Source organism: Pelmatolapia mariae, linkage group LG5, assembly GCF_036321145.2.
Source record: "Pelmatolapia mariae isolate MD_Pm_ZW linkage group LG5, Pm_UMD_F_2, whole genome shotgun sequence".
In the NCBI taxonomy this organism is placed as follows: domain Eukaryota; kingdom Metazoa; phylum Chordata; class Actinopteri; order Cichliformes; family Cichlidae; genus Pelmatolapia; species Pelmatolapia mariae.
In genome coordinates this window covers 23,314,964-23,339,127 of record NC_086231.1, presented here as the reverse complement: position 1 = coordinate 23,339,127, position 24,164 = coordinate 23,314,964, and the positions used below count along the sequence as shown (strand labels likewise).

Here is a 24,164-nt window from a genome sequence, read left to right as displayed (position 1 = left end):
GCCTCCTTGACTCAAACCAGCGTTCCTCCCTGTCCAGAATGGGTACATCCTCATCCTTGAAAGAGTGTCCACTGGCCTGTAGGTGTGACTGACAGCAGAGTCCTGGTCTGACAAGGTAGCTCTTCTGTGTTGTGCCATCCGCTTCGCCAGAGGTTGTTTGGGTTCCCTGATGTATAAATCCTGGCAATCCTTCTGGCACTTAACAGCGTGCACTATTACTCTGTTTGTTTATCTTATTGTGAACACCATCGCCACAGACACAGCGGCCAGGGAAGCAGAAGAACATCACATCAAGAAGGGCCTGAGTAAATGTGGTTATCCCAGCTGGACTTTTGTCAAAGCTGGGAAGGCACCTAAAGAAAGCTCAGCCGATCCAGGAGAGAAGGACAACTGCTGCCTAAACGAAAACCTTTCACCATCTTACAGTGCTGTGATTGCAGCCATTCCCCAACTCTCTGTGAATGGGACTCATGGCCATTGATCAGTGGGCCTTGATCAGTGGTTGTTGATCAATGGTCATGAGAATTTGCATAATTATGATGAAGGTGACCTACAGCCCATTGTTCATTCGGTGGGCTGGTTTCAGTCATTATGCAAATGTACTGTTTATAAGATTGGGGAAACCTGCAGTCAGCTGAGACTGAGTAAGTCACTTGGATGAGTGACGAAAACGTTTCTCCCACTGAAAACGCTACGTCCAGATGAACACAATCAACTTTTGGAGATTTACTTACCTGGATCACCTTGAATCATATCTGTTATTAACCTCTGTCTCTCTTCCACAGCATGTCTTTCATCCTGTTTTCCTTCTCTCACCCCAACCGGTCGCAGCAGATGGCCCCGCCCCTCCCTGAGCCTGGTTCTGCCGGAGGTTTCTTCCTGTTAAAAGGGAGTTTTTCCTTCCCACTGTCGCCATAGTGCTTGCTCATAGGGGGTCATATGATTGTTGGGTTTTTCTCTGTACCTATGAAGCGCCTTGAGGCGACTTTTGTTGTGATTTGGCGCTATATAAATAAAATCGAATTGAATTAAATTGGATGATTGAACACGCATCAAGACGGTGTAATTTATGCTTTTACTTTGGCGCCCTCTATTGGTCACATACTACATTGCAGAAGTTAGTACTTTTGTTTTTAATTCTGAACGATTGGGTCAGACTCTGCTGGAAACTTGTATAGGTCACTCTTTTTATTATTATACTTCATTCAATAGAATTAATAAATCTAACTGGTGGAGACTCCATCCACATAAAAACATTATGTGGAGAGTAAGACCACCCATGATGTATACCTGTTGGCTCAGCCATTGGACTCATGCACAGCTCCTCTCCTCTTTGGTCAACAGCCTCCTTACCTGTATCTTGTTGCATACGGTTCCCTGTACATTACCGTTGACCACAAATAAGGGCTATATATTAATTTTTACAAAGTTAGTGTATATAAACATAGCCTCAGAGTACAGTATAGACTTTTAAATTACAAACTGTTCAAATAAACAGGATAGCCAACTAAACAACCCTTTATTGGGTTTTAAAAGAATAGTTTTAGGGAACAGTATGTCAAAAGTTGTGCGCGAGAAAGAACATAATCACAAGCGAATCTAATTTTTGGCTTGCCAGCAGACACTGGAGCCTGTGATAGTGTGTGTATGCTGAGCTCTTTGTGCAGTTTATTGAATTTACATGTGAGGAATTTAATTATATGAGTGGCAATGAATACCTGTGTCTGTTAAACAATCACAAATAAATAATGTCCCCCCCCCCACTCAAGTTTGTGTTTTCTACTGAATGAAGTATGCTTTAAGCTCACAGTTATTAAGTTAAGGAGATGAAATAAATTCTGAAATAAAGTCTCCCCAACAGGTTGAAGTGACTCTGTTTCTGAAGCGATCAGTTTACCTGTGTTAATTTCCTGCCGGCTGAACATCTTTTCCTCTTCCAAAATGGATGGAAAAAAATAAAATTTAAAAAACAAACAAACAAAAAAACAAAACAAAAAACAGCTGAAAATCCACAAACTCTAACTTTCATGTTATTCAACGCCGAGTACTGAGGAGTCCAGCCGTACAGGAACAAACGTTTTATTTTATAATGCAAACCGCAACATATGAATTATATTATTTACCCAAAGGAGCAGGAAAAAGGTCATATACCCGTGGCAAAATAAATCACACAGTCTGTGTTAAATCTAAGTCCAACACATATATCAGCCTCAGCCATAAAGGGAAAATCCACCCAAAAAACAACATGTACATTCCTTTGATGTCGGACAGTTCATTCTCACTTTGTGGCTTTAATTGAGTCTCACCCAACAGCAGGAATATGGGATCCAGGACTTTTACTTTCCTCTGCAGACATCGCAGAAGGAAAACCTGACTTTATATCAAAGTCAGTGATTCGTGAAAGGATCGTTGATCCATTTCGGTTTTGACGTGTACACAAATTTGAAGTGAACTGTATCATAGGGTCATAAAGTGAATTCTTCAGGGTTTTTGCTTTAGGAAGGCATTTTATCAAAGTTTTTCTACGCACAAATATAGCTCAGGTGAAAACTGAACCTTCAATTAATCTGTTCAGCTATTGCTTAGATAAATAATATTTACTCTACAAGAAAAAAGATAAGTTTCACATTGTTCAGATGCATGTAAAAGAAAAACAAACTGTTCTAAAATGCCAAACTGACATTTTTTTGGTTGAAAAATCCCTGCGCTGTTGGTTCTTGAAACATGTTACCACATCTGCATCGAGTCTTGGAAAGTTTCAGAAAGGATTAGTTGACTGGCTGAAAACCCAGCCATGTGACAAAAAAAAAAACAAACAAAACAAAACAGTGACAGAAGTCTTTAGTAACTCTGGGGAAAAAGAAGTAGCACCATGTTCACTGAGGGCAAGCCAGAAGGTAAAGGGGAGAAGCCGCAGGACACACAGAGTTCAGGTGTGCACTTAAGTGCTGCAGCATCTGCAGTAAATCTGCTCATCCTTCAACATGACTTTTTGGTCTTTATTCTGCTCTGCTGTATTCTGGCTGTGTGCAGCTTATGCAAACATAATCCTCCTTCTCCGCACGCTCAGCAGACAGGCCGACGCAGATCTGGTGAAACCATTGATTGCAGTTGCCGTCACACTGGACCCAGTTTACCTAAAAATGACAAGACGAGATAAAATAAATTTTCACTTTGTACACTTAAACTTCAGCTATACAGGCAAGTCAGTGATCCGTATTTACATAAGTTGGTGTAAATACAGCAGACTAATGAAACTCACCTCATCACCCTCTGGCTCTCTGCACCATGGTGCAGCACACAGCGAGTAGTCCTCTTCTGAATCTGAAAGAGCAGGGTCAGATGACGCGTGTGTGGGCGAACCACTTCTCTTCGATTCTTCACTCCTTTCTTTGCTTCTCTTGGGCTTTTTCTTGCGACACTTCTTGGCCTTCTCGCTGTGCTGAGAATCGGAGCTGTCCTTACGCCGCTTGGTCCGCTTGCTCTGACTGTTCACGGCCTCCTTTTTCAGACTCGACACGCCATTCTAAGCACAACATACGAAAAGTGGACTTAATAAACAAGAGCATTATGGCATAATGCATTTGGTGTGACACTTAGTAGGAGCGGTTGTTACCTTGTGTTGAGGGCTCCCTTTTGGAGACTTCTGGTCCTGTTCTGTGCTGTTCCCACAGGGAGGGCTCTGTGAGGGCAGGGGGACCAGTTTGTAGAGTAAATATCTGTACAGCTGCTCCGTCTCAGGCAGAGTGACCTGCAGCAGGAATCCCTCCACCATCAGCTCCTCCAGCTCAGGACTAAGTCCTGTGAAAAATTAAAACAAAATGAGCATTAGAGTTGCTCTGAAAAGTGAAACTGCACAGAGTGCTTAAATGAAAAAGCTTTGACACTTACCGTGGAGCGGAACAGACTTGTGCTCTGTATAAAAAGCTGACCCATTCTTTTCCTGAGGCAAATGTGAAGACTCTCTAGGTCCAACTCTCACCTGAAACAATTAAAAAACGCCATCAGTGACTGTAAATGCTCAGTGTCTAGAAAACGGGACCCCTGATGGTGACTTACAATAATTCAGACCACAAATGCTTAACTTAAATCAACAATGTTTACAAAATAAAAGCCACTGACCATCTTTGACACGTTCTCGAGTACTCCATCTGCGCAGGCTTGCTGGACTCTGTGCTGCCATCTCACAGTCCTCTCGATGAGGAACCGCAGAGCGTCGCCCTCTGGCAGGCGGACCCGAATCCTCTGAAGCGAGGCCAGCAGGGGCAGGACTTTGTCCAGAGGTGGTTTTCTCGACCGCTGGCACAGCGGGCACAGCCAGGCCTGACCGTACTCAAGTTCTGCGGTTGTTGTAACACACCCGCAGTGGAAAATGTCTCGACAGAGCTCGCACTGCATCATGGCTCCTGAGGGAGCCTTTTGGCAAACACAAACACTAAGTGCACAACAGCTTTCAGCAGGAAGGAGCTTGGACTCGTTTGAAGACCTCAGAGACAGTAAGATCTCCATCTCCCTCTGTCGGACCTCTGCGAGAGTGGTCATCTGTGAGGAGAGAAAATTAGATGAAATTAAAAACTAATCTGAAGCCTAACACCAATGTCTCTATTAATATATGAACTTTCCCTGATGAGACTTCTAATAAAGGAAATCATATTTTTCCCCCCATTCATTTTCTGAGGAACCCTCCACTCATCGTTACACAGATTTGTGCCTACTAAACCTCATTTAATGCTATGTTAACCTACTAAAGGTGACCAAGACAGAGTCAGAGTCACTGCTTCTAATACTAGGTTAAATGGTTGAAATGGCACATTCATAGACAATATTTACTGACAGAGTAAGGAAGAACAAGTGAATAAATAAAAAGATCAGTTTTTATCTGTTTATAAGTTATAAAAAACAAAACAAAACACAGCACTTCTTAACAAAGAGATTCTGGGGTAAAGGAAACTATACAAGAGCTGGTTTTTAGTCCTAACTATACTGAAAAAGTTACCAGAGAAAAAGAAAATTTGATGCAGCCATACTTACAGCAGAGGCAGAGTCCTTACTCTCAGAGAGAGCTCTCTCTACATCACACAAAGAGTCCAGTTTTGTTAAAGTCTTTTTAATGATCTGTGGAGCTTCTTTCACTTTTTTAGATTTTGACTTCTGATGTGCAGATCCGATGTCACACCTTGGGCAGAGGACCTGAAAACATGATGACAAATTCTATTAGAGGCGCTTTTCAAGTTCAGGTAATTTGCCACACTTGTAGTTTTGTGATATCTGGCACTAAATTTTCATACTGATGCATAATGATTAAATTGGTCAGCCACATTTGCATACGCATTTACCTCTAGAAGTGAGAAAGGGGAGTTTTTCAATAGGAATGTCTTTGCGGCCGTCTCCTTCCAGCTCTGGACATCACTGACAAGGGCCTCCAGTCGACTGAGCGGGTCGAGCTTCACTGGGATGCCCTCTGCTCTGAGAACCAGCTCAGAGAGGCTGTCGAGCACAGGAATACGTCCCCCAAGCTGTAAGCACAGACAAGATTAATAATTCAGTTTCACCCATTGCTCAAACTAAAGTGCTGAAAGCATAAAGTATGATTTTTACCTGCAGTGTTTCAGCTTCATGGAGCCATTTTTTGGCCTTGGTGACGACATCCTTCAGCTGCAGACAGTTGGGCAGATAAGCAGGGATGTTTTCTACTTCCTGCAGAGCAGCTTCAAGGGTTTCTATGCCCTGATACGGCCTGTGAAGAGGCGTCAGGGTTAGAAAACAGTGTAGATGTTTAAGTTTTATACAAGTGATAAAGAAATAAAATAGACATTTCTATAAATGAAAGTCCATAAACTCATTTGTAGTATTTGGTTTATGTTTATCTATTAATGGGTTAAGCCAGTGGTTCCCAAACTTTTTTTGCTAGGCCCCCCCTTTGTTTTACAAGAAAAATGTTCGCCCATCTGTCACAGCACCATAATCCACTTTTATCCACCACGACCCAGCTCTATAGATGTGGCACATTTCACTCCGTCTGAAGTTTTCAGCTGGTTTTACACTTTCACACAGCACAAAATGTGACTTTTACTGCATTTTCATAAAGTTCATTAGTTGCAATAACCTTGGATTTTCTTCATTTCTGCCTTCTGTCATCACGATGTGAGCATGAAAGAAGATGTGAACCTTCATATCCTCACCTGGCCTCCAGGAGACTGAGCACTCGCTCCTCCCACTGCTCTGACACAGTCAGCAACTCCTGCAGACGAGCCATGGCCCTCTCCACAGAGCTGTGAGGGGCCAGGCCCACACCCTGGTCTATAAGCCTCCTCATCGTGTCCAGACACAAGCTGTCCGGCCGACTGCTGGCTTGCTGAACGGTCTCCAACCATCGAGCCTGCTCCAGTCTCTCTCTGAGAAGGGGTAGCTGCGGCAGCTCCACGTCCAGGCCCAGACTCACATCCAGCAGGTCCTGCAGCTCCAGCGCGCTGGGTGACTCATCAGAAAGGAGGCGTTCACTGCGCTGCTGGAAGTCATCCACCCGAGTCAAAAGGTCCTGGAGATCACATCCAACAGGTATGACATTGCAATATTACCTCGGACACACCTTACAAATCTAAAAGTCTAGAGATACCTTGGACACATAAGGACTGAAGTTGAAGCAATTTTCTCAAGAGACTAAAAGCTTGGAATAATTTAATTTATACAATTAAAAATTGTGTTTATTTTTTAAATAAACAAACCTTCAGTAAAGGAGCCTGTCGGATGTTACATGGCAGGCTGTCCAGTTGTTTGACAAATGACCTCAGCTCCTCCACAGTTAACTCATTCTGGCTTTGGGACTTACCTCCCCCAGAGCGGTACCTGAAACACAGATTAAAACTGATTTACACACCACTTAGCACTTTGACTGGCAAAAAAAAAGAAAAGAAAGAAAACACCACGAGCAGATGAGCTCAACAACAGCAATTTACATAAATGTGAGTAAGCTCACGCTAGCACAAACTGGAAATCTGTCCCACAAAACAGGTTGTTCCAGAAAATAACAAGAACATGACATAATTGTGTAATATCTTGTGTGACCTTATATGAAACTGAATCAACATGGCCGTTTCACGGCAATAAAGATGGAGCCACGAGCAGTGTGGAACATTTCAAATCAGATTTCAGTACCTCGTCTGCCTCTTCCCATTGAGAAGCTGCTGTGCCGTCACAGAAACTTTATCGGCCTCTGAGGCAATTGTACGCAGCTGACCCAGGAGGCTGCTTTGAGGAAACGCCTTTGTTTCCGCTTGCTCTACCAGGATGTGAAGTTCCTCCAACCCTAACCAGGAAAAACAAGAGTTCGTTAGAAGAAGAGTCCAAACTACACGTTAACATTTGAGTAACTCACTGAGATTACAGAAAGTGCATCACTGTGCTGGCACCTTTTTTCTTGGTTCCTTTGTTTTCCACAATGTCCTGGACATTAGACACCCAGTCTTTATATGAATTGGCACGCAGTTTCACAGATGCCATCAATGGGTACAACTCATCCAGTGTAAACTTGTAACTGGACAAATAAAAGAAAAACAAAACTTGGTGAATAAACTGATAATTGCCATGTCAGTTTTCAGCAGAAAGTCATAATCGCCTCTGCCAAACACTACAAGCTCCAAACCTTGTCTTTATAAAAAAGGCAGGCTGGCCTCGCACAGCTTAATATTTGTAGGTTCACTAGTAGTTGGTGAAAGTATAAAGTTACTTTTTTGTGAAACAGTGCTTAATTTTTTATGTTTTTGCTTTCAGGGAAAACTTGCTCCAACTTTTACTTCACGTAACATTTAAAGTAGGCCATACAGCTGAAGCAGACCCCTTGTGACAGTACATGAGAAGAGAAATTAATATGAAAATGAGTATGCAGTGTTCCTCTGATTAATTACTTACTGGAGTGTGAGATTGATAGGAGGACAAGAGCAGAGGTTCTGGGTGTGGTACAGGCAAACCATCTTGTCAGGACTGCAGGCACAGGTGATGCCAGACAGGTAACAGGTGGTCAGACACTTGAAACACTGCCGCGCCTCGTCTGGGAGCACCTCATAATCAACCTGTCGAGACTGCATCACACCCTGGGGACACAGATTCAGTCGTTAGAGCAGCACAAGAGGCAGAGGAGCCAAATGTGACATATGTGTACCCAAAAAACAAGATCTCTCGAGTGGAAACTTATAGTGTGACAAACATCTTCTTTAAAATTTTTAAGTTCTCCCTTATTTCAGTCTGATAGATGAAATCTGTTATTTTGTGCTTCTTTTTGGATGGCTGTAATGTGCATGTTTAAAAACACTGGATACTGAGGATGAAGCTGCTCACCATTTTAGTGATTTTCTCTCGTAGTTCCTTCTCCTGTTGGATCATGATAACCATATCCTCATGCAGAGTGGCGGCCAGGTCGACATCCATCGTGTCTGCTTTAATGGCCATGTTGCAAACCATCTCATCGTGGGAGAAGACGCAGTATCTGTTCAGCTGGCGATAGTGAGCCACACAGCCACGGCCAAGGGGCATCTATCAGAAAACATGGAGATATCAAGGGGTGTTTAAGAGGAATGAGTCAATCATGTGGCGCCAAAACAGTAATATTAGTAACAACAAGCTTCTGTTTAGGGTCTAATCCTGGATTAAGCTTAGTGAAACAAACTGCAAACTAAGTATAGTATTATGTGATACAGTACAAACATTTCTTACCCAGTCCATTGTGCAGAAGTTGACCGCTTCAGCAAAGTTGAAACCCTGGTTGAATCCACTGTGGTAAGCTCTGGGGAAAGTGATGACGAACTCACCTGCACACTGGTTGGTGCGATAAATCTACAGGTGAAAATACAAGAAAGAAATGTTCCATGAAGTTGTTTTAAAATGAATTAAATCTCAAAACAAATGAGTAAGTAAAACAGTTTAAACAATGTTGACATTTAAATCTTTTTAATTTGATTTCCATAATTGTGTGAGAACATCATGTATGCGCAAATTTGTCTTCACTGTTTTTATTTACCGGGACGCCGTTGTTCATCAGCGTGTTGGGATTCATGATGGTGACCAGCTGATGAAGGAGGTCTGGCTGAGACTCAAACAGCTCAGGAGCTAATTTCTTCATGACCGCTTCGAGGTGCTCTGCAGCATAACCAGGAGCCCCATACCACGTCTTAGGCTCACCCCTGCACATGTGGACAAACCACTTAGTAACAAAAAAAACAAACAATCACAGTAACCCTGCATGTAACAAATTTTTATGCATTATAAATAAGTTTCCCAATGGAGTGACACACTCCTGTCTGTTTGGTTTTTCCTTGATTTTGAAGTTCAGATGAGATGTGTTTCTGTATGTACACATATATATACACACACAAAACTGCTTTTAGAGTTAAAAAAAAAATAAAAAATCCAAACTCCCAAATTAAAAATCATCATCATTACAATTACACAATAGAGTTAAAAAGTCCACTGTACCAGTGAAGATAGTTTATGGAGTAGCTCCAGTGGTCCTCGATGTGCCAGCAGAAAGAGGAAAAGCACATGCCCACGTACAGCCAGGGTACCTTCATGCCACAGATGTCGGCTGTAATGTGAGTCAGCACCGAGGCATCGAGGACCGGCATGTTGTTCAAGTTCCAGCCGCTGGTCAGGTAATGCTGCGGGTAAGACACAGGTCTAAATACTCCACTCACTCAGATATAGCCCAGAAAACCTTTAATATGCGATTGCAAACATCAGTCATGCTTATTTTTACTGTTGCCTGCCAGAAATCTAACACCACTTTTTTTGGTGATAATTCAGCTGTAAAAGTTACAATGCTTTGAGAAATTAAAAACATTAATATACATAAAAATATTAATCTTATATAGACAACTATATATTTTTTCTATTGTTTATTGATATTTAATGTTTTAAAGAAAACAAAAGGAGACAAAGCATTTTCACATAGAGAAGGCACAATACATTCCCATGACAGACAATTTGTACCTCATCCTCAGGAGAAACTTCAAAATGGCCGTTTCTCACGGGAAAACCACTCCCAAACTCCTTGGAGGCGATGTCTGCTCCGTACTCCACAGTCACATCCTCCTCGATGGTACTCACTAGACGCCAGAACTCCTTCTCCACCAGCTCAGTAGGCACCATCTTAATAGAATTAAGAAAAAATTAAATAAAGGATTTATATTAAAGCATTTCTTTGTTTTGTGACATAATGGAATCCAGGGCCGTTTTCCTTGTTTTTTAAAAAAAAAAAAAAAAAAAAAAAAAAAAAGGTTTATGATGAAAATGGCACTTTCGTGCACTGGAATACTTTCATTTTGTACATTGTTATGGTGCTGTGCACAGAGCAGTTAGTAAGAGCCAGTGCAGCCTCTGTTTTGATTGTGCAAGCTGTCACATTTGGAGGTCATGCAATAGTATAAATAAATAAAGTTGTGGGAAAACCAGTTTTACATCACTTCTGGTAAGAAATGCAAGAAATACTCAAAGTTGTTTACAACGCGGTTAAAAAAAAAAAAGTTGGTAAACTGGAGCATATTAAAGAATTTCTCAATTTGTTTTCACTTCTGATTGTTGTTATTCCATTTCTATCATGGCCTGTATGTGTGCGTTTCAAATTTCTGAATAGTGAAATGAATTTGAATAAATTCATTCCACTTCCCCAACTTATCATAATTGTACTTAGTAATAACTTAATCTAGTATATGTTTCATATTAGTGCTCATATGTTTGAGCTGAAAAATATGATGAAATTCTCATTTATGTTGATGGTTGGTTAAAAGACATTATTATAGCATAAACTCATTGGCCAATTCATTAGATAGGTCTGGTCAACTGCTTATTAATGCAGGTGTCTAATTAGCCAATCACATGGCAGCAGCTATCACAAATGAGGAAGAAAGGTGATTTAAATGACACTGAACATTGTGTGGTTGTAGGTGCCAGTGTGGGTGGTTTGAGGATTTCAAAAACTGCTGATGTGCTGAAATTTTCCCCACAAAACCACCTCTGTTTATAGAGAATGGTTTGAAAAAGAGGAATTATTCAGTGAGTGTCCATTTAGCCCATTTTTGTTGTATATAGAGAACCTTCATGCTTACATTTCTAAACTATTAAGCTGCTGACATCAATAAACAGAAACAAGAAACTGGAACTTAAAGACTTTACTTTTGACTAAAATGAACTGCAAGTATCAACAAAACAGACTAAAGGCTACTCAGTGTATGTGTGATGAAAACTCACATGAACTGGCATATTAAAATAATCAGACTTGAAGGAGTCAGCCATGTCTCCAAAAGTTTGGAGGGTGTAGCTCCTGCTGGCCTGCTCAAAGCCAAATGCAACAGGTGGTTTGCCACATTCCTGTCAAAACCAAAGGATGGTATATGAAGTTAAAACAAGCCACTTGGGATTATACTATAATTGTACATGTCAGATGGGAGACTACACTCCAGTTCACGGTGATGAGCTGACTTGAGCTTCCTGAGGGTGGAGGAGGTATAGCTCACCTCAACCAGGCACCTGGGGCATCTCCAGTCGCCTCTGGGAACATCGTGGAGCGGAGGGATGAGACAGAAGATGTGATAGCTGTCATCGCAGCCGTCGCATAATAGCAGGCGGTCCTCAGCGCTTCCACTGCCACACACAAGACACATGTAGTGGTCCACCTGATGAGACAGAACACTTATGAGGATGTACTGTGTACAAAATAGATCCATGTTTGAATCATGTAACAAAACAAAGTAGTTGGGCAATAAATTTAGTACATAGGGAAACATTTACTTTATTCACTGGAGGTTTGATAATTTTATCTAATACAGTTTCTTCATATTCAGTTGTATCCTTGTGATCAATGGGCTCCTTTTTCACCTCAGTGACTGCCATTCTCACTGAAAGACAAGGACGAAGATTGATTGGAGGCTTCAGGAGTCCCCAGTAACACTCAGACCCATTACACAAACCATTTATTTCTATTTATAAATCTATCAGTACAGGTCAGGTTTATTTTTCTTACCAGGTTCTGGTTTGGCAACAAATGTTCCCATCCTCCTCCTCAGGTTGGGACGAGTCTCACGAACTTCTCTGGGTTCACTTTTGACATAGCCCCTCTGCAGTGATAGCGAGAGTCAGAAACAGAGTCAGCTGTACTTTCAAAACTAATGTGGGAATATAACTAGTAAAATGCTGTCATTAAGACAAGACATAGAAACATCTTGTTTTAGAGCTGAAACAAGCCTGTCAAGACAAATGCACAACACTTTATTTAAAAAAAATTAATAATAAATTTAAAAAAACGCATGCAGCAAAGAGTCATTAAGAATGCTGCACACTGGAACAGTGCCCACTACTCATGCGTCAGCTAAGCCTTCCTGCAGTTCTTCTGCAGTCAACAGGGAGTTGTGTTTTGCCTACATGCCCAGCAGACATGTGGTTTTCTGGTTCCTGCTGTTTTGCTGCAACTTTCACAGTTCCTTTACACTGACTGTAATGGAGGCTAAACCACCTTTTTATAGCCTGCTTCAAAGGCATCAATTAGCTTCGCTGGAGATCAGATGGTTAAAGGAGGCCATAGTTGTTTAAAGTAACCACAAATCTGGAGAACAAACTCTACTGCCAGCAGCCAGTAACAATTATTGACCTGACCTTATAGGTGAAAATGAGTAAATCAAAGCCTAACAATTAAATAGAGTTTTAAGAATTTCAGAGTAAATTCATAACATAAAGAAGTTATGATTCAGAGGGAAATGTCAAAGATGACAGACAGACTCACCTCAGATCTCATTCGTTTGGCTCGGCGAGCAATGCTGCAGGTCTCCTGGGGCTGGACAGACTGGCGCTGCGGCAGGTCGTGAGGGGTGTACTCCTTATCTTTAGTGTCATTGGTCAAGGTGGCTGCCTGTAGGAAGAAGTGAATGACACCAAATTAAAAACACACAGAACCCCCCCCCCCCCCCCCAAAAAAAAACATTAAAAACTGGCAACGATTTAATTATCAAATATCTGAGGATCTCTACATTCAAACATGGTTCTCAACATTTGAAAGTACCAGAATTCAGAATATGAGTTTCAAAAGGTCAAAGTTTTACCGCTGTGGTGCTTCTATTTAAAGACATCAAACAAGAAATGTCAGTCAGAGTGTAGATCTGTCAACAGATCTCATAGTTTAAGTCAAACTTGCAAGATACCTGCATCTAAATTTGTTGCCAGTGAATTTTTACTGTCAGTTTTAACTTTTAGGAATTTGTGTTGGATAAAATCAGTCTTTCTTACACTGGAAAAGTCACTCTGACAACACCTTATTTTGGTGTGTGCATAATGGAAGGTCATAAAACACTTGAATTTACATAGTGGAAACTTTTACAATAAAAGCACATCAAGTGCAAATAAAATTTCTTCATACTCATTTGCTTTCAAGACACTGTGAAGAGACTGAACTGCACCGTTTTTGGTGTGTACTGGATGATGGTTAAGCAACAGTACTACATGCTTTGTAGTCCTGAGGTCTGTACTACAAGGCCAATTTAACATAACCAGGATGTCCTGTCTGTTGATCTTAGGGTAAGTGAAACCAGATAACAATCAGGTTACGTGGTCACATGAAGCTGAGCGCACAACTCAGTAAGTATAACCCAGGGTTTCCCAATCTAGCTACCAGCACATTAACATGAAAGAGGTGACATTAATGGCATCTGACCAGTAACAAACATCGACAGGTCCACTGGCTGAATGGTTGGCTTTACAAAGAAAGCTAAATCTATTAGAAAAATATGGAGAATTAACACATAAAACAGGCTTAAAGTATATTACAAATAAGTGGTACGAATGTCTGTAACAGGATAAGCACTGAAAAGGACTGTATTAATGTGTGTGCACTTTAAGCTCTTTGGCCAGTGAGACTGGAAAAGATCTACTACATTAATAAAGTTTAGCCTATTTAAAACCAGGAAGGAAAGCTGGCAAAAATGCTGACACTGCAAGTTAACAACCTTCTTAGTATCACAGCTGTATTATTAAGATGTGGGAGTGTCTGACAGATAATATAATTGTTGTTCCAATAAATTAATGTTTAGATGTGCTTATGATAGTTTTCCTTTTCAATCCATCAGCTGCAGTGGTATTTGACAATATGAGTGTAAGGATTAAATATAAAGACATTGTTCACATGTAGAATTACTCTACTTGCAAATTTTATATAAGGTCAACAAGCACAAATAGGTGCCCTGTTCTTTAGACCATCCACACTGACATCCGTGTGGAATCTTCTGGGAATGGTGACGCTATTTTCCAGAGATTTGATCAGTCACTAAGTGTAGATTTCACACCTGCTGACCTTTAAACTAGAACATAGCTTGCTCAGGAGGCGGTTAGGTCTGCAGTATAAGTTACCATGGAGATGTACTCCAGCAAGAATTGAACTGCTATTGCAATTTTGAAAACCCAGGGTTAACCCTGGAGTTACTTTCACATGCCTGCTTTGGACTACAGGCCTCTGGTTGATCTAACCTCTGAAGCACAAAATAAATAAATAAATGTATTTAAAAAACAAACAAACAAACAAAAAAAAACAAATAATAATAATAATAATAATAATAATAATAAAAAAAAAAAAAAAAAAAAAAAATCACAAAATAAACCCCCCGTTACTCTTTGATAACTGTGCACAGTATCACTGTGGGTGAGAAAACTCAATAAGACACTAAAGTGCTTAAGACTAAGCTGTTGTTTCCATCATATTCCACATTTACTCCATTAAAATAATTATTTTTCTGTCATTATAATCCGACCAATAATTTCATGTGCATTTAGCCTGCAAACAAGCAGTCCCCGGTCATTGCTCCTGAGTTCATCTACTGTGTACATCTAGGAAGAAACTAATGGACTGCAGCGTCTTCCAATAAACATCCAGCCAGCTGTGAACCAGACTGCCTACTGTTACTCTGTAAAAAGAAAACAGGTGAGAGTACGTACAGGGAGATTGGCTCCAGTCTGGAAAAGGTTATATGGGTAGAGGATTCGCTCATAGTGTGCCCGCAGATGAGAGCCAATAGCCTTTCCTGGAGCAAAGCCCATCTTGACGGAAATCTTAGTCCAGCGGCGTTCTCTGCAGACTGCATCAAAGCCACCCTCTTCATTCACCAACTTGCGTGAAATAAGTGAAATAATAAATTAAATATCAAGTAAGGCAAGTTTACTGGTGTAGAAAGCTGTTGTACTGACAAGTGACAAATTAAAAAAATAAAATAAATAATGGAGATGAATTGTCTTAGTAGGAAAATCATTTTCCAAGTCTCTGCTCCCAGCTGGGGTGCAGGTTTTTCCCAGCTCAGATTGGAGTCTAAGCCACTATTGAGGGGGTTACTTTCACCAGGACAAGTGAAACCAAACAATCTTAGTTAAATCAGGGGTTCTGGTTTGGGGGCCAGGGAGCCCTTACAGGGGTGTAAAAAATTTTTAAGAACCCCTTTACAATCCTCATGCTGATAAAACTCTGGGTGCTTTGTGATGAGATGCCGCTTTAGGTTGGCTGGCTTCATTTACTAACACTCGAAGACAAACAACACATTTTGGTCTTTCACTGCCATTCTCGATAAAGCCAAGATCGAGGTAAATGTTGTCATACTTTCTAATTTTAGCTGGTTTGGCTTTTGCATTACTTAGTAATGTGAACTGACTTAAATATTTTTCCATTGTGCTAATTAGCTCAACCGCAGATGATGCATTTACGTGCCACTACATGCCAGGTACCATAACGTGTTAATGTAATTACCCAATCTATGGCTCACAAACCCTAGTTTGAGGGCCACTGAGCTAAATGATCCCCCCCCCCCTCCTCCTCTTATACTTAGCCTCACAGCTCCTCACTGTAGTACTTAAAGGTTCAGGTTTTTCCTTTAATTTGTCACCCATCTGCTGATTCACAAGTCATAAAAATCAATCGTAATTCAGTTGTAACGTATTCATGATCACCCTCTTAGATTCATAACTGTAGCGCTAGTGGGGATTTTCACACCTTATTCAGTTGGTACAGATCCAGAATCTTTCTTTCCACTTGAGGAATTTTCAGTTTGCATCCTTGTAGCTCCCAGAATTTTGCTATTTGATCCAGGAAGTTGAGTTTAACTCTGGTCTGAGCCTTAAGGAAAAAAGAAAAATTGTTTAGCTCCTCAAACAATAAGGATTGGAGTTGTAAGAAAATAATCTGAGAAGTACTAAGTGCTCCAAAAAGAAGAGTACAAAAAATAAAGAAATAAAATGACTGAGTTACTATCTTTCTGCATTCTCTCCTACTAGTATTAACATTTTTTAAAAGACAGAAATATGTCTGCAGTCTTTTCACGGCTCACCATGACATGATAGTGAATCAGATATTTTGACGATGCTGCCTTTTTTTTTTTTGAAGGACAATGAACAAAAGCACAGCGAGTGAGGCAATACCTGAATACAAGAGATGAGCAAAACTGGATTTTGTAAATATATAAAGATGACAAATGTACCTCAAGCTCATTGAGCCGTTGTATTCGCGGTGTGAATTTAAGTCTGTCGACATCACAAGCAAACGGTGGCTGCCAATCCTGAAATGAGTAAAGGAAAAACAAAAAACAAAATAAAAAGACAGACCATTTTAAGCAAGATTAGACTAAAGCTGTGACGATTAGACTCACTGAAACCTGCTTTGGTTTGCAGATTTTTCAGTTTCAGCGGTATCATCATATACAGCAAGATTCCAAGTCTACTTGCAGTAATCATCATCATTACACTCAAATGAACCAATGTAAAGGAAAAAGCTGATGTTACCAAATGAATTAGGCTTTAGACTTTAAGGCTTTATACCCGTCTGAGCTCCAAGTAAATACTTCAATTTCAATACCTGAAAATAAGATGCGAGTACTGCAGCTTGGCACATAAGAATGGGGCAAAGACAATGGCATAATGAGAAACAGTAAGCCGTTGTTTCAGAAAAGTCAACATTTTAATGCTATTAAATATAATGAGTGTAAATATGACAAATTTACTACCTTTTTGTCAAACATAGGTTTGCTTTATTTCTGCTAATTAGCTATTATTTAACAGAACCTGTCCCCACTTTCACTTAAAAACAAAAACTTCACGTCGATGTCTAACCGCAAGAGAAGCAACTGAGCAAAACAACTGTCTTACAAACTAAAACACTAACCATGCTATACTGCACAACTTCCTGTACGACTAGTTGTAAGTGCAAGTTCAAGATTCAGGAAAATGATCTCAATTTTGTACAGTTCAATGTGTGATACAAAACAGAGTGTTATTATAACTGTGTTATTCTCACATATTATCAAACCGATAATGGTAAATGCTGTCATACAGTTAAAGGACAGTCTCAACTGCTTCCTAAGAACAAAGAACAGTTTAAAAAAAAAAAAAAAAAAAAAAAAAAAAAAAAAAAAAAAAAAAAGAGATAAGCTTTTCAGGTTTCACATTTGTTCTTCTATAGTGTAACAAGCACTCATAAAAACAACTATACAAAAACCTCCCAATAAATCTGCAGCCACAGCTTCTCTCAGTTATTTGTTGTTGCATTGTGCCTTTTATTATTGACTAATGTTTAGTCTATAGAGTTTCCACATTGTGAACATGTATCCATTAAACTTTCTGTGCCTAAAGTGACGTCTTCCAATGTACTGTTTTGTCTATTCTGGAGTCAAAAAGGCCAAAATGTTCAGTCTGTGGGATTCTTAAGAGTCAGAACATGAAGCATTCTGGTAGAAAATTATCATTGTTATTCAAACTAAACAAAACATGCAGGTTACATTTTCTTTAATGTTTCAATGGCATTGTTAGCATTTTTTGAATAGTCTAAATATTATTAATACCGACGGAAAATAGATGAACGGATGCTGTAAACAGCTTGTGTTCTCAATGTGCATAACATATGTTTGCACTGTAGGATCTAATATCAATAGATTATGGTTTTGTAACTTTTAGTCATTTGTGATATCATCCTAACCTGTGATAAGTATACAAAAAGGGGAGCCATTTTTACTTAAAAAACAAAAACAAAAAAAAAAAAAAACAGGTCTGTTTTCTCTTTTAAGACAACTACATTTACATGCCAAACCAACTGAAACAGTACTGTAATGAAAAGGAAATGTGGCAAATTTACATATACAGCCTGATAATGAGACCTGCAAATTAGTCTAACGCTCCTGATGTGTTTCAATCTTCAACTATCGCAACAGTTCTTAAAAATGAACACAAACATTTACTGTTAAGGCTGACTGCCTACTGTGTGCAGCATTACCAGAGGCTCTTTAAAATGTCACAGTCAAGATTTACTGGGCCTGGACAATGAGTGAAATGCTGGCCAGAGAAGAGATAACAACAGCTGCATTAACACCACCTTATTGTTGGATTAGTCTAACAAATGTTGTGGGACCAAAGCAAAACAATCATTTTTGAAAACAAATAGAAATGTGCTCTGTTTTACTGACCATCCTCCACAAGTCTGACCACGGTAGTTAAGACTGCAAGCACAAATTTTGGTCTCTACATGACTCAGGCCCTCAATCTCAAGCCAAAATGACAAATACAATTGTGAGAAATTAACCACAAACAGGCCTGGCAATGTCCCCGAAAATCATCTGCATGTGTGCTACTAACCTCTATAGTCAAAATGTGACCCATGTAAAACCCTGAAGGAAACTCTACCTGCATACCGTGCACCAAATAAAATCACTGATCGAAAACAGGTTGTGGTGCAGTGTTTACTTCCTTTTTCAAACATTGTCTGAACCGTTTGTATATGGGAAAGGGTTAAAAGAGAATAATGAAACAAAGAAACAGGGCTCTCAAATAAGAGCCAATCTATAATCTCTGGATTGTATACACCATTTGCACACACAATTTGCAGACAAAAAATAAAACTCCAGGATCTCTCTCTTTACAAATAGATAGAAATAACAGTTTTTAAAAAAAAAAACACATTAAAATTACAAACTTATAAATTTGTCCTGGTAGAAAACCCAGCTCAAGAGCCCAGCTTCCATCTCTTCAAGGATTTAAGATTATTTATTGGTCTGTCTGAGCCACATTTTGATCCAAATATTCCAGAATAAACTGCTGGTGCTGACTTATAATTGTGAAATGTAAATTATAGTTTAGACAGCACAAATAGATCTCAAATATCAATCCAACTACAGTCAAAAAACTATCAGCAGCTAATCTTTGCTCACATTTACCCCACTGGCTTCTTTTGTTTACATGAGCTGTGCATTTCAGCCATTTACCCAGCAAACACTGAAAGCAGTCACCCCACCCATCCGCTTTTGATGACAATTCAATCCCTTGTACTCATACTCAACGGGTTAAAGTGTGCAAAATAACCTTTTTTTTCCTTTTTTCAATGCTTCCTGATTTCTGCTTTAGACGCATGGCACACATGTTAAAACATTTCCACCCATGTCAAGGACCTTGCAAAAAATAAATATACATTTTATCTTTTTAAGTTGACATAGAGAATACCTGGAAAAAATTACGTCAGGCATATTAAAAAAAATCAGTTCAATCTACCCTTTTAACGCATGGACACACCCTTGAATAAAATATATGCCCACTACGGTCACATGTCTCAGAAATAAGGTCAATGGGACATTATTTTTGCATTATGTTAGCTCTAAGATATTTAAGGGGGAAAAAGCCATTTTATTGTCAGTATTTCCTTACAGACTTTGATATTTGACCCCTGAGACGTTAGAGAGGTGTGGATTACGCCAGGCTAATCGTCCAATTAGAATTATTATTAAAAATAGCCCTGGATTTGCTTCCATAATAGCGAAATAAAGATTAGCCTGCAAGTATAAAACTATCTGGTTAATAAACTAACGCTAGTAGCAGTTGGGAATAACCGTAATTTGAGTGGATAAAGTTGATAAAACTACGATGAAAGAGAGAAACAGTGTCCCCCACTGAGTGCCGTGTTTCTACGACCCTTTTCTCCATAAACAGTTGGCCACCGAGCACGTACGTTAGCCAGCGTGAGATGTCAGAAAACTGCGGCTTTAAACGGGCCCCGACTGATGCTAGTCAGGTTAATTCACCCTGTCTAAATCCGTCAAATCCTGCTCAGATATTTGGACTTTACATTTAACCAAGTGCGCAGAAATTGTTGTTAAATTATTAGTAGGTCAAGTCTAGGCGAGCCATTTCCGTGCGCAGACTCCAGGAAGCACTTCATTCTGCGCTAACGTAAACAATTTGCATCATATTTTGCGTACAGGCAAACTTTTGCGTTTGAATTATTTTTTTATAGCGCTCTTTAAGTTGGGCGACCCTCTATCATGAATCCAGGTCTGGTTTGTTTTTACGACTAAGCCCGACCAGGACACAGGTTTCCTCTTGAATGGCATGTGTCTGAGAGCTTGCCATTGCCGTTACAAACACAACACAGTCCAGCTCGGGCTAGCTCACTATTCTTACTCGCAGGCGCAATCCGCCATGTTGAAACCTGTCTTAAAAACACAACTTTGCCTTCTAAATTAGCCACAGCGGCAGAGGCCAGCACACCGTGCAAACACCACGAATAATTGTAAAAAATAAAAGAATTACTCACCGGCGGTGGTCGGATCTTGCAGATACCAGTTTTCTCTGCAATTGGTCGTATTTTGTTGATGTACGCAAAAGGGTCGGCAAATTCCTCCCAGCTGGGCTCAAAAACAGGGCACTCGGGAGGAGGAATGAACTCATTCACCTGCGGCTGAGTCATCGTTGCATCTTCGTTATGACTCCAGCTGAAATATTTTTTAAAAAGGGGGGTTCCAAGCCGTCTGTGCTTGCTTTGATCTCCAGTCTTTCAGTTCATGTCCACTCTCCACTCATTGAACTCAAAGACGAATTATCTAGTTGGAGACGAGCTCTGACAGCGAGGGGACGTACACGTCCGCTTCGACAAGTAGACACCCACGAATTATTTAGGCTAACGTCATTTTTGCGCCGTTTTCGTGCGCAAACACGCACTTTTGTTACCGAGATAGAAGTCAAAAACGGACTGTGTCTAAATTGACATTTTATTACACCAATTTAAGGTGTGCTTTCGTAACACAAAGGACTTACATGGCTGCAAATCTGTGGTAAGATGGAGTAACTTTATTTTAGTTTTCACAGCGTTTTAAAAAAATATACTGTAGTTAATACTTTAGTAGCGAACAGTTTAGGACTATATAGCTTATTGGTTCAGTGGTTTCCTCACAGATGATTGCTCCCTTGTTGAGTGCGTTTGGTTATTTCACCCTGTGGTGAGACAATGCTCCTGTTCTCCCCTTCTCAAATAAAGACAGAAGCCTCACTCCGCCCGGCTAAGGCGAAAGACTAGCAGACATTACCCGGTGTTTAGTAATCGAACTCACCTTGAAGATCTTTGCGCGCTGACCGGCACTTTGTTTTTAAATGGTCTAGAGAAGCTCGTTGATTGGCAGAGAGGAGTCATATGTTGATAGTTCAGCCGTTTGTGTTTTTAAAATAAACATTTTCAGAGTCATTTTCATTTGTTTGACGTCAAAGTTATAATAACAATAATAATTATACGATATATTATTTTTATGCTATCGATAGCTTGTTGGGTGTGCTACAATTGCTTTAAACATCTAACTTCACAAAGAGTAGCCTTTGGCTCTGAAAGGCTACTCTTTGTGCCAAAAACTGACCCCCCCCCCCCCCCCCCCAAAAAAAAAACCAAAACAAAACAACAACAACCCGAAAAGTTTTTTTTTCTTCAGTTTTTGGCATATTTGTCACACTTGCATGCTTCAGATCAACAAAAACAAATCGTAGTAATAGTCAAAGATAACCTGTGTAAATACAAAATGTAGTTTTTAAATGATTGTTTCATTTATTAAGAGATAAAGGCTATCTTAACTTGGGGGACTCTATGTGGAAAAGTAATTGCTCCCTAAACCCAATAATTGGGTTTGGCAATAATCTTTCACACTGCTGTAGAGGAATTTTGTCTCACTCTTCTTTTCAGCCACATTGGAAGGTTTTCCAGGATTAACGGCCTGTTTTCAATCGGCTTCAAGACCTCTTTAACTACCCCAGAACCTTTTTTGGGGTGTAGTCAAAGAGGTCTAATTCAGAGATGACTCGCTGGTGTGTTTCGGATGATTGTCCTGTTGAGTAACTTGAGTGAGTGTGAGTTTCAGGGCTTGACATTCTCCTTTGGGTACTAGTCACAGTACCACCACCATGTTTGACTGTTGTTATGAAATGCTATGTAAGTTTTACACCAGATGTAACAGGACTCAAACCTTCTGAAAGGTTTAACTTTTGACTTATCAGTCCACAGAATATTATCCCAAAAGTCTTGGTATTTTGGCAAATATGAGACAAGACTTTGTCCTGTTTATTTTCAGCAGTGTTTTTCTCCTTGGAGCAAAAAAAGAAAAAGGAAAAAAAAATGGAGGATGCCATTTTTGACCAGTCTTTTTCTTATTGTTGAATCATGAACTCTGACCAAAGCTGAGGGAAGTGAAGCCTGCGGTTCTTTAAACGTTGTTCTGGGTTCTCTTGTGACTTCCTGGAGGAGTCATTAATGTGCTCTTGGAGTAATTTTGGTAGGCCGGTCACCCCTGGGAAGGTTCAACAGTGTCCCAAATTTTCCTCTGTTTGTGGATAATGGCTCTCATTGTAGTTCACTGGAGTTCCAAAGCCTTAGGAAATTGCTTTATAACCCTTTCCAGACTGAGATGTCAGTGACTTCGTTTCCCAGTTGCTTCTTTAGATCGTGGAATGATTTGTTGCTTTTTGAGATAATTTAGCCTACTTCACTCTGTCAGACAGGTTCTATTTAAGCGATTTCAGGGAGTAGATAGGCATGGGTGAGGCTAGTGAAAATGAACTGTTTTCTAAAAATTGTGGTTATTAACTGTTAATTCATGATTTAACAAGAGGGGCAGTTTCTTTTCCACACAGGACCAGGCATGTTTGAATAGCTTTCCCCCCCTAATGAATAAAATATTTAAAAAACTGGACTTTGCCTTTATTTCGGTTATTTTTCTATCATATTAAAATTTGTTTGATGATCTGAAACATGTGTGACAAATACACAAAAAAGAATAAGAACTCAGGAAGCAGGCAAATACTGTTTTTCTCAGCACTGTATAGAGCTGATTTGAATGTCCCCGTTTTCTGTTTCGCCTAAACTTCCTGTTGGACGGTAAACTGGCAGGTGTTTTTTAATGTATGCTCACTCTTAACAAAAACTGCTGTTAGCACTGGATATTTTCTTCCCTTCTGTCCCAAGCAAGTGAAGAACTTTAAGTCATTCTGGTACCTTTGAACTCATAATGACATAGTAATACATAATTTATACAGGGGTAGTCTTCAGAACACAAATCTTTTCATTCTTCACAAACCCACATCCACCGCACAAGGTATTTCGACTAATACCACCCCTGAAACTCACATGGTGGGACTCATCTTACTAGGTGTGAGCATCTGGAACCACATCACAAAGAAAATGTGCTGGCAGCTATAAAATCAGGACCCTTAGTGATGAACAGTAGACCTCTCATAGCGTGAACCACAGAACATATTACAGAGAAACTGGAGACAGTTGGGTTGAACAAAATTATATTCAGAACTATAAAATCTACAGCTTAAAACTTTGCTTTGCAAGGAGGATCAGACTGGATGCAAATGTAATAAATGCTTCCAACACCATATCGATAATGCAGACTTGCTCACATGTTAACACCTCGTTTGTGGATTTAAATGAATAATGTACCAAACTGAATTTCAGATGGTAAGTAACTTAGCATTTCCAGTTTTACTTGTTTTTGGGACCAGAGTCCAAAACTGGAAAATACAATAAAACCTACATGCAGTCATGTGATGGAAAAAAAAAAAAAGTATTCACAGCACTTTGTGTTGACTTGTGAAAAGCAAAGTACACTCTTACAGTTTCCAGACGTATTAAGAGAGTAAATATTTGTCAGGTGCTGCCAAATAAATGTGTGAGCACCTATATAAAAGCAGAAGTTTTGGCAGTTTGCTATTCTGGAGCATTCAGTCAAGACTGAGAAACTAAAAAGTCCAAAAGCTACATCTCAGACTTTACAGGCCTCAGTTATCATGTTAAATGTTAAGGTTCATGATAGTACAATTAGAAAAAGCCTGAGCAAGTGTGGCTTGTTTGAAAG

General features: G+C 39.8%; 1 protein-coding gene across 1 annotated transcript; it reads right to left on the bottom strand.

Moving 5' to 3' along the window:
- Positions 1-1,555: 1,555 nt before the first annotated feature.
- kdm5ba (lysine demethylase 5Ba) lies at positions 1,556-20,897 on the bottom strand. Its single transcript, XM_063474303.1, has 27 exons — positions 20,582-20,897; positions 16,491-16,568; positions 16,007-16,129; positions 14,965-15,135; positions 12,767-12,892; positions 12,011-12,104; positions 11,779-11,885; positions 11,505-11,663; positions 11,239-11,358; positions 9,982-10,140; positions 9,469-9,650; positions 9,014-9,176; positions 8,710-8,829; positions 8,335-8,529; positions 7,909-8,090; positions 7,410-7,534; positions 7,156-7,306; positions 6,726-6,846; positions 6,183-6,538; positions 5,599-5,737; positions 5,337-5,516; positions 5,032-5,190; positions 4,123-4,542; positions 3,892-3,982; positions 3,617-3,801; positions 3,263-3,526; positions 1,556-3,137 (listed from the first exon to the last, which is right to left on the bottom strand). The coding sequence occupies exons 1-27, from the start codon at positions 20,732-20,734 to the stop codon at positions 3,000-3,002; spliced, it is 4,461 nt and encodes a 1,486-aa protein (XP_063330373.1). The 5' UTR covers positions 20,735-20,897; the 3' UTR covers positions 1,556-2,999.
- Between the last annotated feature and the right edge of the window lie 3,267 nt (positions 20,898-24,164).

What these genes read in the sequence shown, in the direction of transcription:
- kdm5ba (XM_063474303.1), bottom strand. Translation starts at nt 20,734, where the DNA reads ATGACTCAGCCGCAGGTGAATGAGTTCATTCCTCCTCCCGAGTGCCCT. An exon ending in TGATGAACAACGGCGTCCCG is followed by an intron (nt 8,830 to 9,013) that starts GTAAATAAAAAC and finishes TTTCACCTGTAG; the next exon opens with ATTTATCGCACCAACCAGTG. An exon ending in GTAAGGACTCTGCCTCTGCT is followed by an intron (nt 4,543 to 5,031) that starts GTAAGTATGGCT and finishes CTCTCCTCACAG; the next exon opens with ATGACCACTCTCGCAGAGGT.